Below are 21,162 nucleotides of genomic sequence, written 5' to 3' on the forward strand. Positions count from 1 at the left end.
CTTACTCTTTTTTAGCAGTTCATGTAAATTAAAAATAAAAAACAGAAATCACACTTTTATGATCGAAATGTACATCTATTTGTATTTGTTTGCTATGTTGTTTTTCATTTAATTTACAAGTAACCATTTTCCACATTTATTTTTCTTTTGTGTTAAATATGTTAATGTGTCCTACCAAGTTTTGAAGGTTAAGTGCTTTTTAAAGTGCTAAATTTATCTTGTTCAGATAGTTTACTCAAACTATTCAAGAAAACAAAGACAATAGATTAGCTGTCGTGATTTATCAGCAATCGTTTCAACAAAACACTTCCCTTTGGTAAAACACTCTAGATAAGAAGTCGTTATGTAGGCCAAGTGCCTTAAAAATAAATGTAAACATGCAAATGGCATTCAAAGGAAACGAAAGTGTCCTAACACTTTTGCTTTCAGCATCTGTAACATGTAAGTTGTCATAACACATAATAAATCACATATTTCAAACATTTCTTACAGTTCATTTAATGCAGTCCATGTTTAGCCGCTGTTGTCTTTAAGTCTCAATGTAAATTAATGTATTTGTTCCGATCGTTTTTACCAATTTTTTGCCAGTTTTTGACAAATTTACAATTGTAGTCTTTCTGGACTACATATCCCTATCACCCTCCGCAACAAGTCCCGCCTCCTGCGACATGATTGGCTGGTCGAGCGATTCCACGCAGTATGTGATTGGACCGCTAAGACGTCGTTCATACAGCCGCGCCAATCACAACAAACAATACGGGTCTTGTCCGTATGGAAGTCTTCACTACAAACCCCATGATTCCCTGCAGTGATTTTCGCAATCTTCCTTTAATCGCATCATCCAGGAGATTCTGGATCGCTCGGATAAAGCTGAAGGATTGAAGCTGATTGTGTTTACATGATTTCTGGCTCTTCCTGAATGCTGAAGGGCGGAACAGTGATGAAAATGGACTTAAATGCCATCATAGAGAAGATGGAAACGGGCGACCAGGACGCCGCACTGACAGCTTTACAGACCTATAATAAAGAGGTACATCAGATAGGATATATGTAAATCATGACTGTTATAAGATGATGCATGTCTGTGTTCGAGAACAAAGTGTCTGTTTTGTGCCTTGGGAAAGTGTTAATACTAATAATAATATAATAGAAAGAAAGAGAGAGAGAGAGTTTGCTGCGCTGTGACATTTAGATGATACAATAATAGATGCTCAGTTGTGTAAATATTGCATGATCAACAAGGAGCTTCCATGGTCAGATCATGCATTAGTTTTGTGGGGAATGGGGATGTTATAAATGCAAATGCACGATAATTGTGTAAATATCTGAAATAAAATGAGTGTAATTTATTTTTATAGATGTTTATCTGGAGAATAGAATATTAAAATAAAAGAGAGGAATATCATATTCAAATAAGTACCATATGGAGTCAATAAATGGATTTGTTCATGTTGTCAGTTATGTTTTTGTCCTGACAGGCACTCAGAAAGCAATTATATAATTCTTTACAACAGCTTGAAATGAAGCTGATGGTCTCTGATGTTGTGGTCAGACTCATACTCTCAACATGGATGGGGACCTTCCCTCAACCCCTCTTAAAAACATTCCTTTCTTGCAATACATTCTCATAATTATTAAATAAATTTGTCAATTTGGTACTTTCTTTTTGGATCTTATACCTAAAATCATAACAAAAACACATAAGAGGCCTTTGAATTCTTAAATGATTCACATAGGAAATGGGTTTGTAGGTAAATGTCAGTCCCTATCTAAAAAGTCATATGAGTTGAAGAACTTTGCATGACGTTGGCTGGATTAGCACTCGAGCAACACAAATAGATTTCTTAGGCTGATCCTGATGCTTCGTGAGCCGGTATCACAGAGGTTCACGCCGTTAAGCGCTCTAATCATGCTTTAGGACAGAATTGATGTGACAGTGATACATATTAAGAGGTTATGAGTTAATATAATTATTATTTAATTTACAGCCTGCATAAGAATGATGCTTTTTTTGTTATTGCCTGTGCATTTAGATCTATTTTCTTCATTTTTTCCACTGAATGACAAAACTGCATTTTTTTTCCACATTACGTCAGATTTAGTTTCATTGGATTAAAAGTATCAAACTTGCAGTTCATTTTAACCAAGTAGGCCTAAAAGAATTTTTGTTGATGTATGTTAAACAAGTTCACAGAGGTGTTCTAGCAGAATGTTTTAATAAAAAAATATTGTGTTAATAATAAATTATATTAATAATAATAATAATAATATTGTACAAATAAATGCCACTTGGTTGGATGTTTAGTTTTTTAAAGGTGCTATATGTAAGATTTTCACTTTAATAAAGCATAAAAATACCCCAATATGTTTGCAGATATTTAGGAAACATGCTAAGTTAACCTACTTATTTCTCAGAAAAAGAAAAAAAAAATGATACAGCCAGAAATTCTATTTTGGAATTTTGTCGGAATGTCTGTCTTTGTTTTGTTCTGTGCGAAACCGCATGTTTCCAATTGAAGAGTTCATTTGCAAAAACCGATAAACGCCATTTTTTAAAAAAATGAACTAAGTGCTGTGCCCTAAATCCATTTTGTCAGAAGAGCCGGTTTTGCCCACTTTCAGGCATCGCAAGTTCACGTTTTACAGCAGAAGCCGACAAGCGCCCTTGTTTGTGTACAGACAGAAACCGATAAGTCCGTTTTAGCGAATCAGCGCGCAGTATTCAGGTCAGGTGACAAGGCTTCTAGTCACTTCAAAAAGACGCGCTAGCTGAGGGAAGTTTTATCAAAGCTGACTAAAAGTGATCGAGGTTTTTAAATTTTGACTCCTGTAAGTCCTTGTACAGTACACCATACACGACTTACATGCTGAAAAATTGGTTGTCCTTTTGCTTGTGTGTGTGTGTGTGTGTGTGTGTGTGTGTGTGTGTGTGTGTGTGTGTGTGTGTGTGTGTGTGCGCGCGCGCGCACGTGCGTGTGTGGATGAGTGCGTGTGTGTGTACTTGTGTGCCGATCTGTGTGTGTGTGTTTGAGAGAGAGAGAGCGAGAGAGAGCGTGTGTGTGTGTGTGTGTGTGTGTGTGTGTGTGTGTGTGTGTGTGTGCGTGCCGATCTGTTTGTTTGTGTGTGTGTGTGTGTGTGCGTGGGTGGGTGGGTGTTTGTGTGCACATGTGTGTTTGAGAGTGTTTTAAATGCAATTACTTGGGTTTTGTTTAACTATGAAACATGAAATGTGGAGTTATCTGCTTCTGCCAAAAAACGAATGTTGGAGTTATCTGCTTTTGCTAAAAAACAAACTTTTAATATATATATAAAACATACTTTCAATGAATTTTAATTTTTTAATTTACATGTATTTTTTAGAGTTATCATTACTTAATCAAAACAGCCCAACTGCAGTTTGATTGTTATTACTTTGAATGCACAATAAAAAAAACATGATTTGTGAGAATTCATAAAAATGGAGTTATCTGTTTTTGCAAATAAACTCTTCAATTCATCCAATAGTATTTCGACATCACAAATTGCCAGTTGGCGGTATACACCATGTAATGCAGCCATGGAAACCAGCAAACAAACTGGGTCAGAGAATCGCAGATTCTACCCGAACTTTGCATCCATCTAAAAATCTCTATGAACGACAGCATATTAAAACTCAGATAAATCAGCTTACAGTTTGTAAGTCTCCTCGTCTTTCATTGTCAATTGTGCTCCCTTTTGTTGCGTGTCCTCAAGCTGGCCACCCGCGTGTTTGAACGAGGGGGCGGGGCAAACAATATTTTGAATTTGGACTGCAGTACCTATTTTGACCACTGGATGTCATTTCTACATAGAGGTGTTCTAGCAGAATAAAGTTATAATAAAAAATATTGTATTGCAAAAAAATAAATAAATGCCTTAGTTGGATATTTAGTTTTTTTAAAGAGGCTATATGTGGAATTCAGAACAGAGTGTCTATTTACACTATTTACAAATGCTATTTACACTAGCTCCGCCCACCAATGTCTTTTAAGTTTTAAAAAGGACACCTAGAATTCAGTGTCTTCAGTGGCGCAGCAGTAGTGAGGCTTTTAACGCGATCAACACGCGTTCGATTCTGCCTTTTGCCGAGCTCGCATTTAGTTTCAATAAAAGTGAAAAAATAAACTGCTAAAAGTGGAAATAAACTGCGAACGAGTGTTTAATAATATTCAAAGTGTTTATTGGGTAGGATTAGGGGAAGGTGTAGGGTAGGTTTTTATTCTCCCAATAAGGCAGCATTCATTTAATAATTTTAATAAATATAATCATTTACACTATATTATTGCATCATGTTAATGTGCAAAATACTAAGGTGCAAATAGTATCTGCCAATATACAGCATCTAATACTCTTATTGCATAGAAAGAACGGATACTTTTACATGGTGTAAATAGCATCTATCGCTAAGAAAAATGCTGCTATTTTCACTTAGTGTAAATAGCATCTAACGTAGTGCACAAGCCGCTGCCAATTCAGAAACCCTTGTTATCAGTGACACCTGTGGCCATTTAGTGAACTGCAGTCTTACTGTTCGTGCTGGCGAATTTCTTTTTTCTTTTCGTTCTTTGCGGGATAAAAAGAATTTGGAAATACTTTTGCATCCAAGCTTTAGATATGTCAATTTGTGCTGCGTGCTTTCCTCTCAATAAACACAACAAAAATGACAGTGGTTTGATTATAAAGTATATTTCAGACAATGCACTATCTGGCTATGTGAGACTATAGTTTGAATTAATCCCTTTTTTTTTTTTTTATAAGCATTCTTTTCGTGTGTCAGAGAACGAAGAGAGGCTCTCGGGAGTGCGTGTAAACTTCACATGCTTTCCAGGCAAAAATGACCTTAAAGCTGTTGTGTGTTCAGAATTTACAAAAAATTATATAATGAGGGAGTAGGCTACATCATGAATCCATTTTCCAAACCGTGTTTTTGTCTTACCCTGAATCACTATGGTACACCTATTAATAAGTGTTTATATTCAGATTATTTTAGACTGGTTCGGGTCGTATCACTGCAGAATAGCACAGTACCCGTGTCACTCGTCATAGACATAAACAGAGAGAAGTAGCTTCCGCAAGAAAGTTCTGTTTATTAACCGCTAGAGCACCAAAAGTTACAGACTTCAGCTTTAACATAAAAATCAGTCTACAGCCTTTCATAGGCAACCTAGGAAGTAGGGCTGCAACGATTAATCGCGATTTATCGTTTGCAAAATAAAAGTCTGTGTTTACGTAATATGTATGTGTGTGTTTTTTGTATAATAATTATGTATAATATATATTACGTAAACACAGACTTTTATTTTGTAAACGATTAATCGCGATTAATCGTAGCAGCCCTACTAGGAAGTCAGGGAAGGTCTTGTTTTTAAGTTTCATTACAAGCTGTTCACCCATTGGCAAAAAAAAAAGTGGTTAATACATGAAAATTCTTATATAATAGCCCCTTTAATTAGTTGGCAAACGTTTATTAGATGCAACTTTGTATTCATGCATAAATGTGTGTATTTGTATTTCACAGTTTTCTGAATGATTTTTTTTTTCTCTTTTAGAAATCGCAGTGCTTTTTGTTTACCCCTGGGGAAGAGGAAGACAGAGAGGTAAGCCTCACCCGACATCATTATGCAAACGGTCAGCAATTCAGCCCTGAAGAACAAGCTTTTTAATGCTTTGTCTAGACATTTTAGATACATTAAAACGTGTTCATTAATATTGCATTGCCAAATGTCTTCATTAATTTTCAATAAATATAAGAAGCTTTTGTGCTTATATCAGATGATATCAAATGAATCATATCTTAAAGCACGGATGTTGTGATGTGTCCTTGCTTTGACTTTATGTGCACTTTTTATGCTTGCCTTTTGTGATAGGATGGACATTTGAAAGAGGTATATGGGTAGCTCATTGTTTTGGACGTAGTATATAGAATTAGCATAGAACCCAAAGCCTATTTCTCATTCCTGATTGGCTAATGCTATATAAATCTGGTGGTTTGAATCACAAGATGTGAACATTCCAAAAATATAAAGAAATACACTTTGGGATTTTGTAACATGACACTGTGTTGAGATGGTTGGAGAATGTTTCATGGGAATCAATGTGGTTCAGAAATAAAATCTGTACTGTCCTATTTCTTTTTTTATTGTCTACACCAGTAATATTTTCCCATTTCTGCACATTGTCGATCGATATGGGTCTTTTAATGGCTAATGTTAATATCAGGACCAGTGGTTCTCAACTGACGGGATATCGCTCACAGGTTTGTTCAGAATAAAATCAATGCTTAATGCACAATAAAATGTTAGTCATATATTCATGCAAAAATATAATAGCTTTTAAAAAGAGATTTTTTGGTGCAAATTTGACTATTACTACTTTTTATTATGATTCATTTTTAGTGTTAAAGCAAGGTTATTATCATTAACTAAAATTATATTAAAAAAAAACATTTATGTTAATTGAAATAAGGCTAAAATAAAACCCAACCCTGATCCCTAAACCTACCCGTCACCGTAACCTTAGCCAATGAAACTGGTTGCAGGGCGGGGATTTACGCTGAACCGTTTGGGGGGGAAAATCACGCAAAACAGTAAGTCCAGTAGCAAAAAATAAGTATTTTTTTAACTAATGTTAAAATGGAAGTGATACCATTATTTTTAGTGTTCATTTCTGTGGTCACTCTAGTCATCCTGTTCCCAAACTGCACTTTTGCTGGCCTCGTTTTTGCTTTTGTCTCAAATATGAACTGACATGCAGTACCCCTCATTTCTGTTTTTGACTCTGGTCTCTGACATAAAGGCTGACTCCTGTCATTTTAATCATTGTTTTACTGCAATCCCATCTGGTGCAATGTAATGCTTTACAAAAAGCACAACTGCAAAAAATTACATTTGCATTTGAGATGTATAAACCAGTGGTTTTCAAACCATATGATGCCAAGGACCTCCAAAGATGATCCCCTTGTAAAAATTTAATAAAAAATTAAATAATTAGCATTTCCTCGCATTTTAGCATTTAAAATGTGTTTCTAAAAGGGTTTTTTTCTCTGAAATTTTCTGTGGACTCCAGTTTAAAAACCCGTATTATAAACTCTAACACCATAATGCTTCTATATTTGGTTATCACTGTGTGTGGTGGTGTCACGGACGGGTTTCAAACAGATGATCAGATCTGGTTTTGTTCATTACTTGACTGGGTTATGTAAGGACGTGTCACAGTTGGACTCCAATTTGGTAACTAAACTCTACAGTGAGACAGTCGGAGGTCTTGGCAGTGAAGCACAGTCAGGGAGAATTTGAGGAGTTGTCAATCATCCGCCCTTATATATAGCGAGCCGTCCACTGTAACAATAATGAATGATACCTCTCAGGGACTTAAATAGAGTGGTGCAGGGATGACGTCAAAACCCAGAGGACTAATTCGCCACTGGTTCCCTCAAGGTTTTACTATGGGTTTTTATAATGGGGTTTTTCAATGTATGCATTAAATAAGGTTGTGAAAACACACATTTTGAAGTAACTAGATGAGAACATTTTCATTATGGGTGTGTGTAATTTACATTGTAGAGCAAAACGTTAAGTTATGTTTACCACAGACCTTATTTTACTCAAAAATGTAAAAACCTCATTATAAAACCCCATAGGAAAATCTCGAGGGAAACACTGGCGAATTAGTCACTGGCGAGATTTGAAAGCATCCTTGCACCACTCTAGTAGTAAAAAACATGATGTTATATTGCTTATTTGAACATGAATTCAAAGCTGAATGTTTTTAACCACATTGAATTGCATGAAAATAACCATGAGATTTTCTCACATGACCTGTGACAGTGTTTCTCAACTGGTGGGGTGTGACACAAAAATGGGTCATGGGTCTGTTCTGATAGGGTTGCAGGTATTTAATTTTAATGGATTTTTTAATTAATCTATTTATATGTAATATATTTTTATATAGTGTATATTTTTAATATTTTTTATTTTGTATCTTTTGAAGTTGTAAATTATAATTCAATAAAATATTAAAATTAAATATAAAATATATACACTACCGTTCAAACATGTGGAGTCAGTAAGATTTTAAAAAAATAAATAAATTAATACTTTTATTCAGCAAAAATGCATTAAGTTGACCAAAAGTGACAGTAAAGACATTTATAATGCTACAAAAGATTTCTATTTCAAATAAATGCTGTTCTTTTGAAAGTTCTATTCATCAAAGAATCCTACAAAAAAAAACCTGACAATTCTGAAAATTCCACTGAAAAATCAACTTTACCATCTCAAGAATAAATTACACTTTCAAAATGTATCAAAATAGAAAACAAATATTTTAAATTTGAAAAAAAATTGGTGAGCATACTGAGCAAACTTTAATGTATGTTTAGTATTTTTTATATATATTTTTGAATTTATGTCATTGTTTTTATATAGTTATATTATTTATATTTAATTTTTTAAAAGTCATTTTTAAGTATTTTAGTATTTATACTAAATAATATATTTTAGTATTTTTTATATATATTTTTGAATTTATGTCGTTGTTTTTATATAGTTATATTCTTTATATTTAATTTTTTAAAAGTCATTTTTAAGTAGTAAAAAAATGTAGTTAAACAATTTTGATTCTGGGTTTTGAAGCAAAACAAGTTGAGAACCGCTGGCCCATAAGGTGATGGTGTAGATAATTGCTGCCGGCCGCTCACAGTATCTCTCTCTCTCGTCTCTCAGCGTCTGGGTGAGTTAGTGTTGGGCTTCCTGGAGAGAGACCTCCAGCCGTCATGTCAGCTGGCCTGCCTGGAAACCATCCGCATCCTGTCCCGTGACAAGAAGAGCCTGGGTCCCTTCGCCACCCGCCACGCCATGCAGATCCTGATCCGACATGCTGGCCTCGGGCAGGGCGAGGGCGTCACGCCTGAGATCCCGGACCTGGAGGTGATCGTGGAGGCCCTGAAGTGCTTGTGCAACATCGTGTTCAACAGCGAGGCGGCTCAGGAGGCGGGGGCGGAGCTCCAGCTGATCATGGGATTGGCCGAGAGGCTTAAGCAGTGCCGTGAGCCACAGTGGAACCACGACGTGCGATTCTTCGACCTGCGCCTCACGTTTTTGATCACCGCCCTGAGAGTGGACGTGAGAGCCCAGCTGGCACGCGAGCTGAGGGGTGTTAGTCTGCTGTCGGAGGCTTTGGACGCCACGCTCGGCCTCTGCTGGCCTGACATGTACGAGGTGGCCCGTGCGGGCTTTGATGGCTGCTCAGATCTGCCCCCGCTGGGGAGACAGGAGACGGAGCGAGCCATGGAGATCCTGAAGATCCTCTTTAATGTCACCTTTGATTCCAACCGCCGCAAGGTGGATGAGGTGAGACTGTGTCTGCTGTCACATTTAATCGTGTCAGGCAACATTATGTATTTAAACGGTGACAATGCTGCTGTTTACGAAAATTTAGTGCCCTGTTTATAGCAGCAATAGAAACTTTGGTCAATTTCAGTGGGTGACTCTCATGAAAACTGTAAAGAACTTGTTCAGCCATATTTCACACCAAAGTCAAAAGAAAGAAAAAAAAAAAAAAAGAAAAAAAAAAAAAATATATATATATATATATATATACATAAATATGTTGCATTAAATACAACACTTTGCATTTTGTGGCAATACAGTAAAAATTAATTAAAATATTATTAAAAGCTTTGTATTACTTATGTATTACAGTACTACTGGTGTGACGTGTAGCCAATTATGGTGTCCCTAAACTACTGGGATTATTAGATTATACAAAAGTGACAGTATATATCAGGATATTCAGGATATTATCATGAAAATAATGGAACACAATGCAAAAAACAATATAATAAAATATATTATACAATTTTTCAAAATACATAACATGTACATTGCCATTCAAAAGTTTGCGGTCTGTCACCAAGGTTGCATTTATTTGATCAAAAAGACAGTAAAAATATTACTTATATTATATTACTGATATTTTTGTTATGATATACTATTAAAATTTAAAATAACTGTTTTCTGTTTTAATACATTTTGAAATGTAATTTATTTCAGTGATGCAAAGCTGAATTTTCAGCATCATTACTCCAGTCTTCAGTGTCACATGATCCTTCAGAAATCCTTCTAATATGATGATCTGCTGCTCAAGAAACAGTTTTGCTGCTTAATATTTTTGTGGAAACTGCTTTTTTCAGGATTATTTGATAAAAAATTCAAAAGAACAGCATTTATTTAAAATATAAATCTTTTGTAATATTATAAATGTCTTTACTTCTACTTGTGAATGCATTTTTGCTGAATAGAAATATAAAATTTTTTCAAAAAAAATTAAAAACACCCAAACTTTTTAACAGTATATTTACATTTTTATGTTATTGACTGATAACCAGTATGATGGCCAATTTTATAAATATATATATTAATAAATAATATAAATTGCAAAAAAATAAATAAAAATGCTTCAAGTGAAATCAGTCATTTTAATTTGTAATAGAAAAGATGCTAGTCTAAATCTAGCCATTTTACACTACCCTCTTTAGACTAGCAAAGATGCATATCATATTGAGCTGGGAAAAACATAAGATAATGTTTCTAGCAGGGTTGCCAGGTTTTCACAATGAAACCCACCCGATTGCTGCTCAAAACTAGCCCAAAACTAGCTCAATCACGTTTCAGGGGGCTCCCCTGGTAAAAATCACATTCCGGGGGTAAAATTTGCATTTTTGGCAGGGTTCTCCTGGTAAAATTTGTATTCCAGGGGCTAAATATCATGTTATTTGCAACCCGCGGCAACAGTGTTAAAGGAAAGACTATAGAGTAACACAAGACGTGTCACTCGTATTGTTTTGAATGGGAGAAAGTGTAACATGCAATATGGCGGAATAAGTCCCGCCTTCTAAATAAGAGCCAATCGCCGACTGGTAAAGTCATCGGTTTCTATAGAAACAGTCAGATGCGCGGCTCTGAAACATGGCAGAAGAGACGCGCATTTAGGTCTGCGCATGCGCATTAGCTTGATCCAGCCTAAAAAATACAGTTTTTTGTCGTGATTCGAGCATTTAGAAACTAAATTTATGAGCCGGGTGTTGTCAGATTTCTTTGGTGATTTCAAATATGAAATGTAATCGTAACGTTGGCGAACAGTTTTGGAGAATTTGATGTTTCCCCATTCAAAGAGATTACATGATGCCCAGGATGCCCGAGAGGCGTTTCAAAGATGGCCGCCGAGTGAAATCACTTGTCTTAAAGGGACTTTGGTTAAAGTAGCCCAATTCTGCAGGATAACTGTGGACTTGGCAACACTCGTTTCTATTATCGGCCTATTGAGACTGATATGATCATTTAAAAAAACAAACACTAATAGGAAATACTGTGCATTCCTTGCTGCAGATTAAAGGTTATTTTATAATGCTTGCCTCTTAATATTGTTATAGGAAAATAAGTTATTTTTAATTTTCTAATTTTCTTATAAACTCACATGGGAATGTCATTTTCATTCTCACATCTTGCTGAATAAGCATTACATACCCGCAGCAATTAGATCTGTTCTCTCAGTGTAAAAAACAGTGTTTAATTAGTGAAGCAGATCTAATGCGGTTCATGGGACTTGTGTTGTGCTGGTGTGTGTGTGTGTGTGGGATGCAGGAAGAAGCAGCCACTTACAGACACCTGGGTGCCATACTGAGACACTGCATCATGAGCACCTCAGAGGGAGAGGAGCGCACGGAAGAGATGCACAGGTGCGCCTGCACACACACACTTGTTGAGTTTCCATGGTTTATGGGGAATTTCCATAGACATAATGATTTTTATACTATACAAACTGTATATTCTATACCCTACGCCTAAACACAACCCTTACAGAAAACGTTTAGCATTTTTACATTTTAAAAAAACATCATTCTGTATGATTTATAAGCTGTTTTCCTAATGGTGACCAAAAAATGTCCAAAAAAAATTGACATTTTATCTGCATAACATAGGATTTACCAGAATGCAGAAAGGTAGCATGAATACAGGTTCTGGATAATGCATTAAAATACAACTGAATCAAGTAAAGTTGTTTGACACAGTGACACACTGGCACAGATTCGCAACCGTGTGTCTTGCTCTGATTAGTAAAGATTGGTAACAAATTAGAGCAGATCCAGGGGGACATCAGTTTCAACTAATTAGTCACTTTGTAAAAGGAAACTAAATCTGATGTGAATATGTATTACAGCCACACGGTGAACCTGCTGGGGAACCTGCCGCTTCCATGTCTTGACGTCTTACTGATGCCTAAAGTCCAGCAGGGCTCTATCGAGTACATGGGCGTCAACATGGACGCCGTGAAGGTGCTGCTGGAGTTTATGGAGAAAAGACTCGACCGGGTGAGCACCTGAACAAGTCTATTACTAATCTTTAAAAAGGTTAAAACACATTAAAAGCAGTTTAATGTTCATCAGCAGACGAGACAAAATAAGACATCAAGAGATGAGTCACATTTCTTCAGTGTTAAATTGAGCACTTGTTGTCTCACATAAAGATATTTTCTTGGTCATTTGGTGGGTAGCCCCGCCCACAGTGGAATCTCATTGGTCTCAATTATATAATCTCAATTATAAACATATAAATATAAATCTTAGGAGTTATATGGTAATTACATATTTGTATATTATTTTAATGAATAAACAAATTAATTAAACAAATTATTTTACTCTGCTTTATCCTTTTTTCCCTTTCATGTTTTTTGATTTTTATTTAGTTAGTTAGTATTTTCCAACATAAACAAAACATTTTGAAATAATAATACTTGTTATAAAATAAATAATGATATTAATTGATTATTAAATAATAAAATAATTAAATAAATGTAATTTTAATTAATAACATATTATACAACTACTATATAACTACTAAGTATATAACCTAGGGGTGGGCGATATACCGGTAGACACGATTAACCGGTAGAAATTTGTCAGCTGGTAGAGATTTTGGACTTTCGTCTCTATCGCGGTTACGCGGTTTCGAAAAGATTATCGTTTGATTGCATTTTCCAGCCTTGCGGTTTAAAAGCAAGTCATTTTAAACCGTTCAAGTGCAACAATCAGCTAAAGAAAACTCATTTCGGTATATGCGAGTGCTGTGTAAGAGAGTGCACACTCCTGAAATGCGTGCACATGAAGCCGCTGCTCATACAGCGCATGAGTACTGGACTGAGTCCTTTTTAGCGCCTTATTCAGTCAAAATGCCTGTCTTTGTAAACGCAGTCATTTATGTCTTAAGTGAATGTAAACAGTTGAGAAAGAAAGCTCATGAGTATCAGTATATTAGATCAGTGCATTCTCTCTTAAAGTGACGGCAGCCTAATAAACCTGCCGCTGTTTGTGCCATTAATGTTAATCAAACAATCTCACTGCTCTTGACTGAATCACTTTTGTAACTTTAATAACTATAACTGTAGATTTAATTTACACAGTGAAGACTATGCAGTGTTTTTTGTGCATTGATTACGTTATACAATATGTAGTAGCCTATTTCTATAGGCCTATCTAGTGCTTGAAGTTTCTCAAGTAGGTCAATTTAATTTTCATCTTTGTTCTATTGTAGTTTTTTATCTCTAGTGCTTAAAGTTTTCAGGTAGGTCATTCGTGTCTTTGTTCTATTGTAGTTTTTGTCCTATTGCTTGTAATTATTTTCTTTGTTCCTATTTTATCACTAACTGTTTACATGGCTTCAGTGAGCTCAAGTTTATTTTATTTTTACTATTATGTTAGGCTAGTATTAGTTTGTATGTGATTTTGAAATTGGTAATGAGATTTATGACATTTTAATTCATTATTGTGAAATAAAATTATTCATATCATATCATATATCACACACCCATAATCCAACCTTACCTGGACACATACAGTATACGCACATGAAGTAATATGTGTTTTGGAAAATCTCAACTGCTTGATTGATTATATTATTGTCACAAAATGTAAATTATATTATCACCCAGTTCTAATCTGCTAAATATTATAAATATTAACATCATGATATTCTGTAAAGCTGCTTTGAAGCGGTGTGTATTGTGAATAGCACTATACAAATACATTTATCTTGACTAACGTTTTGCTGTGTCGTACCTGCTTAGGTTGAGGTGAAACACCTGCGATTAAGTTATTTTTCTTTTTTTTTCTGGGAGCTGCTCAACACCTGTTTGTGCTGGCTGGTTTGTTATTGTTATTGTTTTTGTGCTGGGTGCGATGGGAAATCTTTGAGGGAATTCTCAACCAGGACACAGCTGGAGCTCCAATGTAAAACAATTTAACTCCTCACCGTCTCCACCTGTTGGTGTTGTATTTCCAGGGAAACAAGCTGAAGGAAACCTTGCTGCCCTCATTAAATCTACTAACAGAGAGCGCTCGCATCCACAGAGAGACCAGGAAGTTTTTACGAATGAAGGTGAGATTGGATGAAGACCTGATTGTGAAATATTGAGATATTTTCATTTTGGTCATGAAGTTGTGTGTTTGTGTGTCTACGCAGGTGCTTCCCCCATTACGAGATGTCAAAAACAGACCCGAGGTCGGTAACGCTTTACGGAACAAGCTAGTGCGTCTAATGACACACATAGACACGGACGTGAAGCACTGTGCAGCTGAGTTCCTGTTTGTGCTGTGCAAGGAGAGTGGTATGTTAAATACTACATTATCACACTTGTAGTTCAGTTCTCTTGGTCCAGATACATATTTTTACAAGATTTTTTGATAAAGAGAAAGTTCAAAAGAAGATCTTTTTGTATTATTATAAATGTCTTTACTGTCACTTTTGATCAATTTTATGCGTCCTTGCTAAATAAAAATATTTATTTCTTTAAAAATCTGAAATTCTGACACCAAACATTTGAATGGTAGTGGATATGTGGATTTATTTAGAAGTTGAAGAGAAATAATAGTCATTAGATCCACTGTGTATCAGTTTCCAGGTTTATCAAGTACACAGGTTACGGTAACGCGGCCGGGCTGCTGGCCGCTCGGGGACTGATGAGAGGCGGCCGAGACCCTGGACATTACTCTGAAGATGAGGACAGCGATACTGAGGAGTACAGAGAGGCAAAACCTCAGTATGTCATTAACGCAGTTGTCGGATACTAGGGGTGTAACGGTACATGTATTCATCCTGAACCATTATGCTAAGGACGTCACGGTTCGGTGTATACAGTCAGACAACGAATACAGTCAGTCACAGGCGATCAACACTCCAATCCAGAAGGGGGCGCGCTTGGTAATGCAACACATTTGCTAACTGCCAGTGCAGAAGAAGAAATACAGATGATCTATAACTGCGTTCCACCACAAATTTTTATGCCCTTCACTCGCTAACTTCCCTCCGTCTCATGGACTCGGATGTGCGTCATTGCTTATGTTGCATGAGTGCCCTCTACTGGCGGAACACGTGCATAAGGTTTAAATGAAACGCAGTTGATCACTTGGAATTCACTATGGAGCTGATTTATTATTTAAACCCCGTTTGTACTTATGAATTTGTTTTATGCAACATTCTATATGCTTATAAGTTGTAGAAAATATATATATTAGAGCTGCACGCAGGGCCGGCGATTACTATAGGCAAACTAGGCGGTTGCCTAGGGCGACAAATATGTTGGGGGCGCGGGCGCCCTCTAGGGTCGCCGTTACGTTACGTTAGGCAAGTGCGCAGTTGATGAAGAAAATGAAGCGGTCTAATAAACCCTCCGGTGCACAGGGACGAAAACGGAGAAAGATAATAAGGAAAACCCAGTATAGAGGTAAATCTTCTCATTTCAGCCATTAAGGTGTTAAATGAAATAAATTTGCTTAGTATTGTGCATCATCACCTTGAACTAGCGGTTAAACGGATTGTTGTTGATCCGTGATCCGTTCGGATCAAGCCCCACGGTTCGGGACGCATGTGATTCACGGATCATTTGCAAGTTTCACCGCAATAGAGTGAACAGGTTATAATTTGAACGTGTTTTGCCTTGCTATTTCACACATTAAATAGATATAAAACCATTACAGCGCTAGAAGAGGAAAAGAGGATTTAATTAGGAACGCAGGTCTGTTATCGGTACGCGCAGACGCGCATACAAGGCTCGCGCGCACAGAGAGCGAGAGAGAGGCGCGTTCCAGATAGCTCTTAAACGCTAAATTAATTTCTCTTTCGTGTCCTCAATGCACGCATTATGTCAGTCAAAATAATAAAATAATAAAGTATTCTCGAAAACACATTCGGTTATGTCTTAATTGAACGAGGTGAGAATTCGGAATCGGATGTGTATCTATCGGATGTGCGTGTGCATGGAGTCTTACTCTTAAAGTGACAGCAACCTAAAAATACCTGCGGTTGTCTGTCATGTAAATCAAACAACAAAACAGAACTTTAACAAAGATTAATCTATATTACATTACATTTACACAGTAAACAGTTTCATTTTATATTTAATTATTACATTTCTGTACACGAAAATTAATACTACAGTTAGAACTCATATTTTATTTGTAACTTTGTTGCATTTATCTATGCTTGTAATTGGTGTATAGTATTTGTCCTTTGGGAGGAGGGGGGGCTAGGGCAATCTCGCCTAGGGCAACCAAAGGGCTGCACGATATATCGCATGCGATTGTCACGCGCATTTCGTCAGTAAAGCCGGTTCCCTGATTACCTGATATATTAATTATGTTGAGATTCAATTGCATAATACTTGTAGCTACCTTATGTTCACAGTCAAAGTTTATACTATTGATATTTTGTTTAATTTGTGTAATTTTATTTTTCTCCAACAGCTCATATACTATATATATATTAGGGCTGCACGATATATCGCATGCGATTGTCACGCGCATTTCGTCAGTAAAGCCAGTTCCCTGATTACCGCTAAATCGCCATCACCTGCTTTCAAATGGAACGGCATTTAATAGACAGAGCCGTAGATCACTGAAAAGCCACGCAATATCACGTTCATTATCGAAGGCGATTCATCTGCGATTGAGAATAATATCTCATGTAGCATTACATTAACCTCAGGCAAGTCATTCAGTGTTCACAACATGTTAGTTCACTAGAGAAATAAACTCTAGAGGGGAGCATTTCACTAAATATATGCACTATATTAGCTTATATATTCATTATATTTACTTTACCTATTAGTAATTTCTTAATTATCTAACATATGTTTAAATAAATTTGTCATGAAAACAAGTTATGACAGTAACTGTGTTAATGATTATATTTCAAAAATGAACTGGAATAGAAAAATAATTAAAATATAATAAAATGATTTAGAATTAGATTACAGCATTAGCTGAGATAGAAAATGTTAATTATAATTGAATTTATTTAAAGTCAGAGACACAATTTGTTCAATAAACCACTGTTTAATAAAAAAGGTGGAAAAAAGCAATTTTATGTTTAGTTTTCTCCCCCCTGCTGTGCCAAACCTCTACCGAACATTAACCTGTACCGTTACACCCCTATCGGATACCACAATGGGCACTTGTAAGTTAAAAAAAATATATATATTTGTGTTTCTTTATGTTGTACAGTATCAATCCAGTGACTGGCCGTGTGGAGGAGGAGCAGCCCAATCCAATGGAGGGAATGACCGAAGAACAGAAAGAATATGAAGCCATGAAACTGGTCAACATGTTCGACAAACTCTCTAGGTAAAAAATGCGATGTCAGAAAACCCAAAACTTGTTTTCAAAATAGAATGATGATAACTGTAATTTTTCACCAGTTACTGATTACAAATTGCATGACAAAATTTGTAAATAGTAATATAATCTCTTAGATTACACATTTTTGGTAACGTAATCTGACTACTTTTGGATTACATTTAGATTACTTTTGCGCTAACCCTTATTTGATGTCACATATATTGTAGGATAAAGAAAAATATATATTCCAAAAAATATATTCTATTCACCAACAAGAGCCTCAACAGATCCTTTTTAAAGTGAAATGTATGGACAGATAATACTAACACTAATGTACCTGTTAGTGTTTGCTGATAGTAACACTGAATAAAACAAAATCACATCTTATGATTTTAAAACATATTTACTTAAAATTAAGTAAATTTAGAAAACAGCAACATTACAAAAACAAATATTGAAAAACATGAAATTCAAATATTTCTTTTATTATTATTATTTTATTGTTATTTCATAAATATATATATATATATATATATATATATATATATATATATAAATATATATATATATATATATATATATATATATATAATATATAATCTATAGTTCATATATATTTCCCCCTCACTGCAGGAAAACAATCACAAACATATGTAAGCGGCAGGTTTATTATGAAAAAAAATGAAAAATTAGGAGAATCAATGAATTGTGAACAACTTACTGCCATTGTGTAAATAATATGTAATCGTGTAATCCATAAAAAAGTAACTGTTGTCTGATTATGAGTATTTTAAAAAGTAGTTTACTCTAATTACAAGTACTTGATTTTTGAAATCTGATTACGTAATCCAGATTACATGTAATCCGTTACTCCCCAGCTCTGACTGTAAGTAATTGTAAATATGCTTTTCTTTCAGGGAGCAGGTGATCCAGCCTATGAAAATTGGAGCTGATGGTAAAATGACTTCATTGGAACCACAAGAGCTTCATTATTTAGCCCGCCAACAGTTCGGAGAGTCCAATAATTCTGACAGTGACAGCGACACAAACTAATCCGAATTCAATGAGAATGAGTCTCGAGTCTTTTAACAGGACGGATAGGATTGCTTATTTAATTTTAATACAAAAGTTTATGATGAATTATATTAAAGAATTGTCTTTTGACACATTAGGATTTAAATGCTTGGTTTTTACTCCCAAGGAAAACATCTGGTGATTGTGATTTCATTTTATTTGAGGTTTATTGTGTTGGCCTGTTTTTAGGTAATATTTTCCGGACAATGACAGTGAAAACATGGTTTGTTTGCACAGCGCTAGTTTATTAATATAACAGAATTAATTTAATGGAACTCCAAGTTACTATACATCACGGGAGCACAGATATTATGCGGTCTGAGAACAAAAAAAAATGTTACACTGGATGATGACAGTGAGGGAGCACTAATATTTATTATTTATTTATTTATTTATTTGGTTTTAGGATGAGCTGAGCAGGGAAATTTTTAAAGTTGATATTTTATGAGGAAAAACACTTTTTGGTTGTACGCAGGAGCATATAAAACCTCCTGTGATCAACTTTTCTTTTGTTCTTTGTGGTAAAGGGTGGAATTGCTGTATATTGTTATTGGTGGCCTGTGTAGTTACGTATGAAAGACTGAAGAGAATGTTGTATGATTTGTATCACGTTGTGTTAAAAGAAATTTATTGTGAGATGATAATAAAAGAGCTGAATTTGTCATTGTCTCATTTGAAATGTTTTATACACCCACTATTGATGATTCAAATTTATATTGATATTTTTATAATGTTAGTATTGTTATTTATATGAAATTATTTATAAAAAATAAATTAAAATTGATCTTAATATACAATAAGTATAATTATATATTATAAATATGCATAAAATATTATATTCTATATAAATATACATATATGTATATAATTATATAAATATATAGCTAATTATATACATATAGTAATTTATTTATTTTAAAGGTTTAGTTCACCCAAAAATGAAAATAATGTCATTTATTACTCACCCTCATGCCGTTTCACACCCATAAGACCTTCGTTAATCTTCGGAACACAAATTATACGATTTTTTTGATGAAATCCGATGGCTTCGTGAGGCCTCATAGGGAGCAATGACATTTCTTCTCTCAAGATCCATAAAGGTAGGGTGAATTGCCCTAATGTGGGACATTTTTTGCATTTCAGACTTCTATGACATATTGCAATTTGTAGCCAAAACATTAAATTCACACACAATACCATTTTTAAAAACCCAGGATGTCTTCTAATCAAATCAAAAGAGAAAATGGAGATAACACATTAATAAAAGAAATTATAGACATATTAGTGTTCTTAATGCAAGTCGTCTAAAAAAATCTGGTGCTTCCTAATGTGGGACAGTTGTGTCCCTAATGTGGGACACTGAAAATTATATGATAAAAGGCCAAAATCTGATGATGAAAATAAGAATAATGATAATAATGATGATAATAATGATAATAATAATGATAATAATAATAATAAAAGGTCTATGAAAAGGCCAAAGTCTATTATAAAAGGCCAAAATCATTTGATTCATGCAGAATAGTAAAAATCTTCTTAAGTTAGTAATTATCTTGGTTATGGATGGATTGATTGATAATTGAACATCATCAGAAAAATAATACAATATAGTTTTGATGCATTTATTGTAAAGACATTAGGCAACTATTTTCATGCTGTGTTATATATAGAAAATAATTAAATGCACAGTCAGAATTCTTTACTGTTCTCTTCAACATATAGCCTAGGCTTATTTGAAGGCAAAATATAAAATCTTGCAACCTGCAAAAAATAAATAAAAAAAACCTTGAACAAACTTAAGGCTGGATTTAACATTGAGTCAAAATTCATAAAAGTGCTGCGAACTGCATAAATGTTTATTTGGCATAATGTTTTCTATTTCACTAAACAACAAACACACACAATCATTCTATTATTGCATAACAACACTAAAACACTGTAAATAACCATTTCACTGACATTCATGTATTTATGCGGGACCTACAAACACTAAACCTTAGGTGTCCCACATTAGGCAGTGTCCCACTTTAGGGCAATTCACCCTACTAAAAACATATTTAAATCAGTTCATGTGAGTACAGTGGTTCAATATTATAAAGCGATTTCAAAACACTGCTTCAGGAAGACTCGGAGCGTTATGAATCTGTGTGTCGAATCAACGGTTCGGAGCGCCAAAGTCACGTGATTTCAGCAGTTTGGAGGTTTGACACACGATCCGAATTATGATTCGATACACTGATTCATTATGCTTCGATTCTTCCTGAAGCAGTGTTTTGAAATCGGCCATCACTAAATAAGTTATTTTTTATTATTATTATTTTATTTTTATTTTTTTTGGCGCACCAAAAATATTCTCGTCGCTTTATAATATTAATATTGAACCACTGTACTCACATGAACTG

At 34.9% G+C, this 21,162-nt stretch overlaps 1 protein-coding gene across 2 annotated transcripts; it reads left to right on the forward strand.

Annotated features, from left to right (window-relative positions):
- Window positions 1–858: 858 nt before the first annotated feature.
- On the forward strand, window positions 859–19,406 carry ric8a (RIC8 guanine nucleotide exchange factor A). Of its 2 annotated transcripts, none has more exons than XM_067379461.1 (10): window positions 859–1,030; window positions 5,568–5,615; window positions 8,742–9,368; window positions 11,661–11,755; window positions 12,238–12,388; window positions 14,355–14,450; window positions 14,511–14,679; window positions 14,967–15,111; window positions 17,573–17,692; window positions 18,604–19,406. In XM_067379461.1, the coding sequence occupies exons 1-10, from the start codon at window positions 920–922 to the stop codon at window positions 18,737–18,739; spliced, it is 1,698 nt and encodes a 565-aa protein (XP_067235562.1). In that variant the 5' UTR covers window positions 859–919; the 3' UTR covers window positions 18,740–19,406. The 2 variants fall into 2 exon arrangements, with proteins under 2 accessions (XP_067235562.1, XP_067235563.1); XM_067379462.1 differs by having other exon boundaries at window positions 14,535–14,679.
- The last annotated feature ends 1,756 nt before the right edge of the window (window positions 19,407–21,162 follow it).

This window comes from Chanodichthys erythropterus, chromosome 24, assembly GCF_024489055.1.
Source record: "Chanodichthys erythropterus isolate Z2021 chromosome 24, ASM2448905v1, whole genome shotgun sequence".
Taxonomy (NCBI): Eukaryota; Metazoa; Chordata; class Actinopteri; order Cypriniformes; family Xenocyprididae; genus Chanodichthys; species Chanodichthys erythropterus.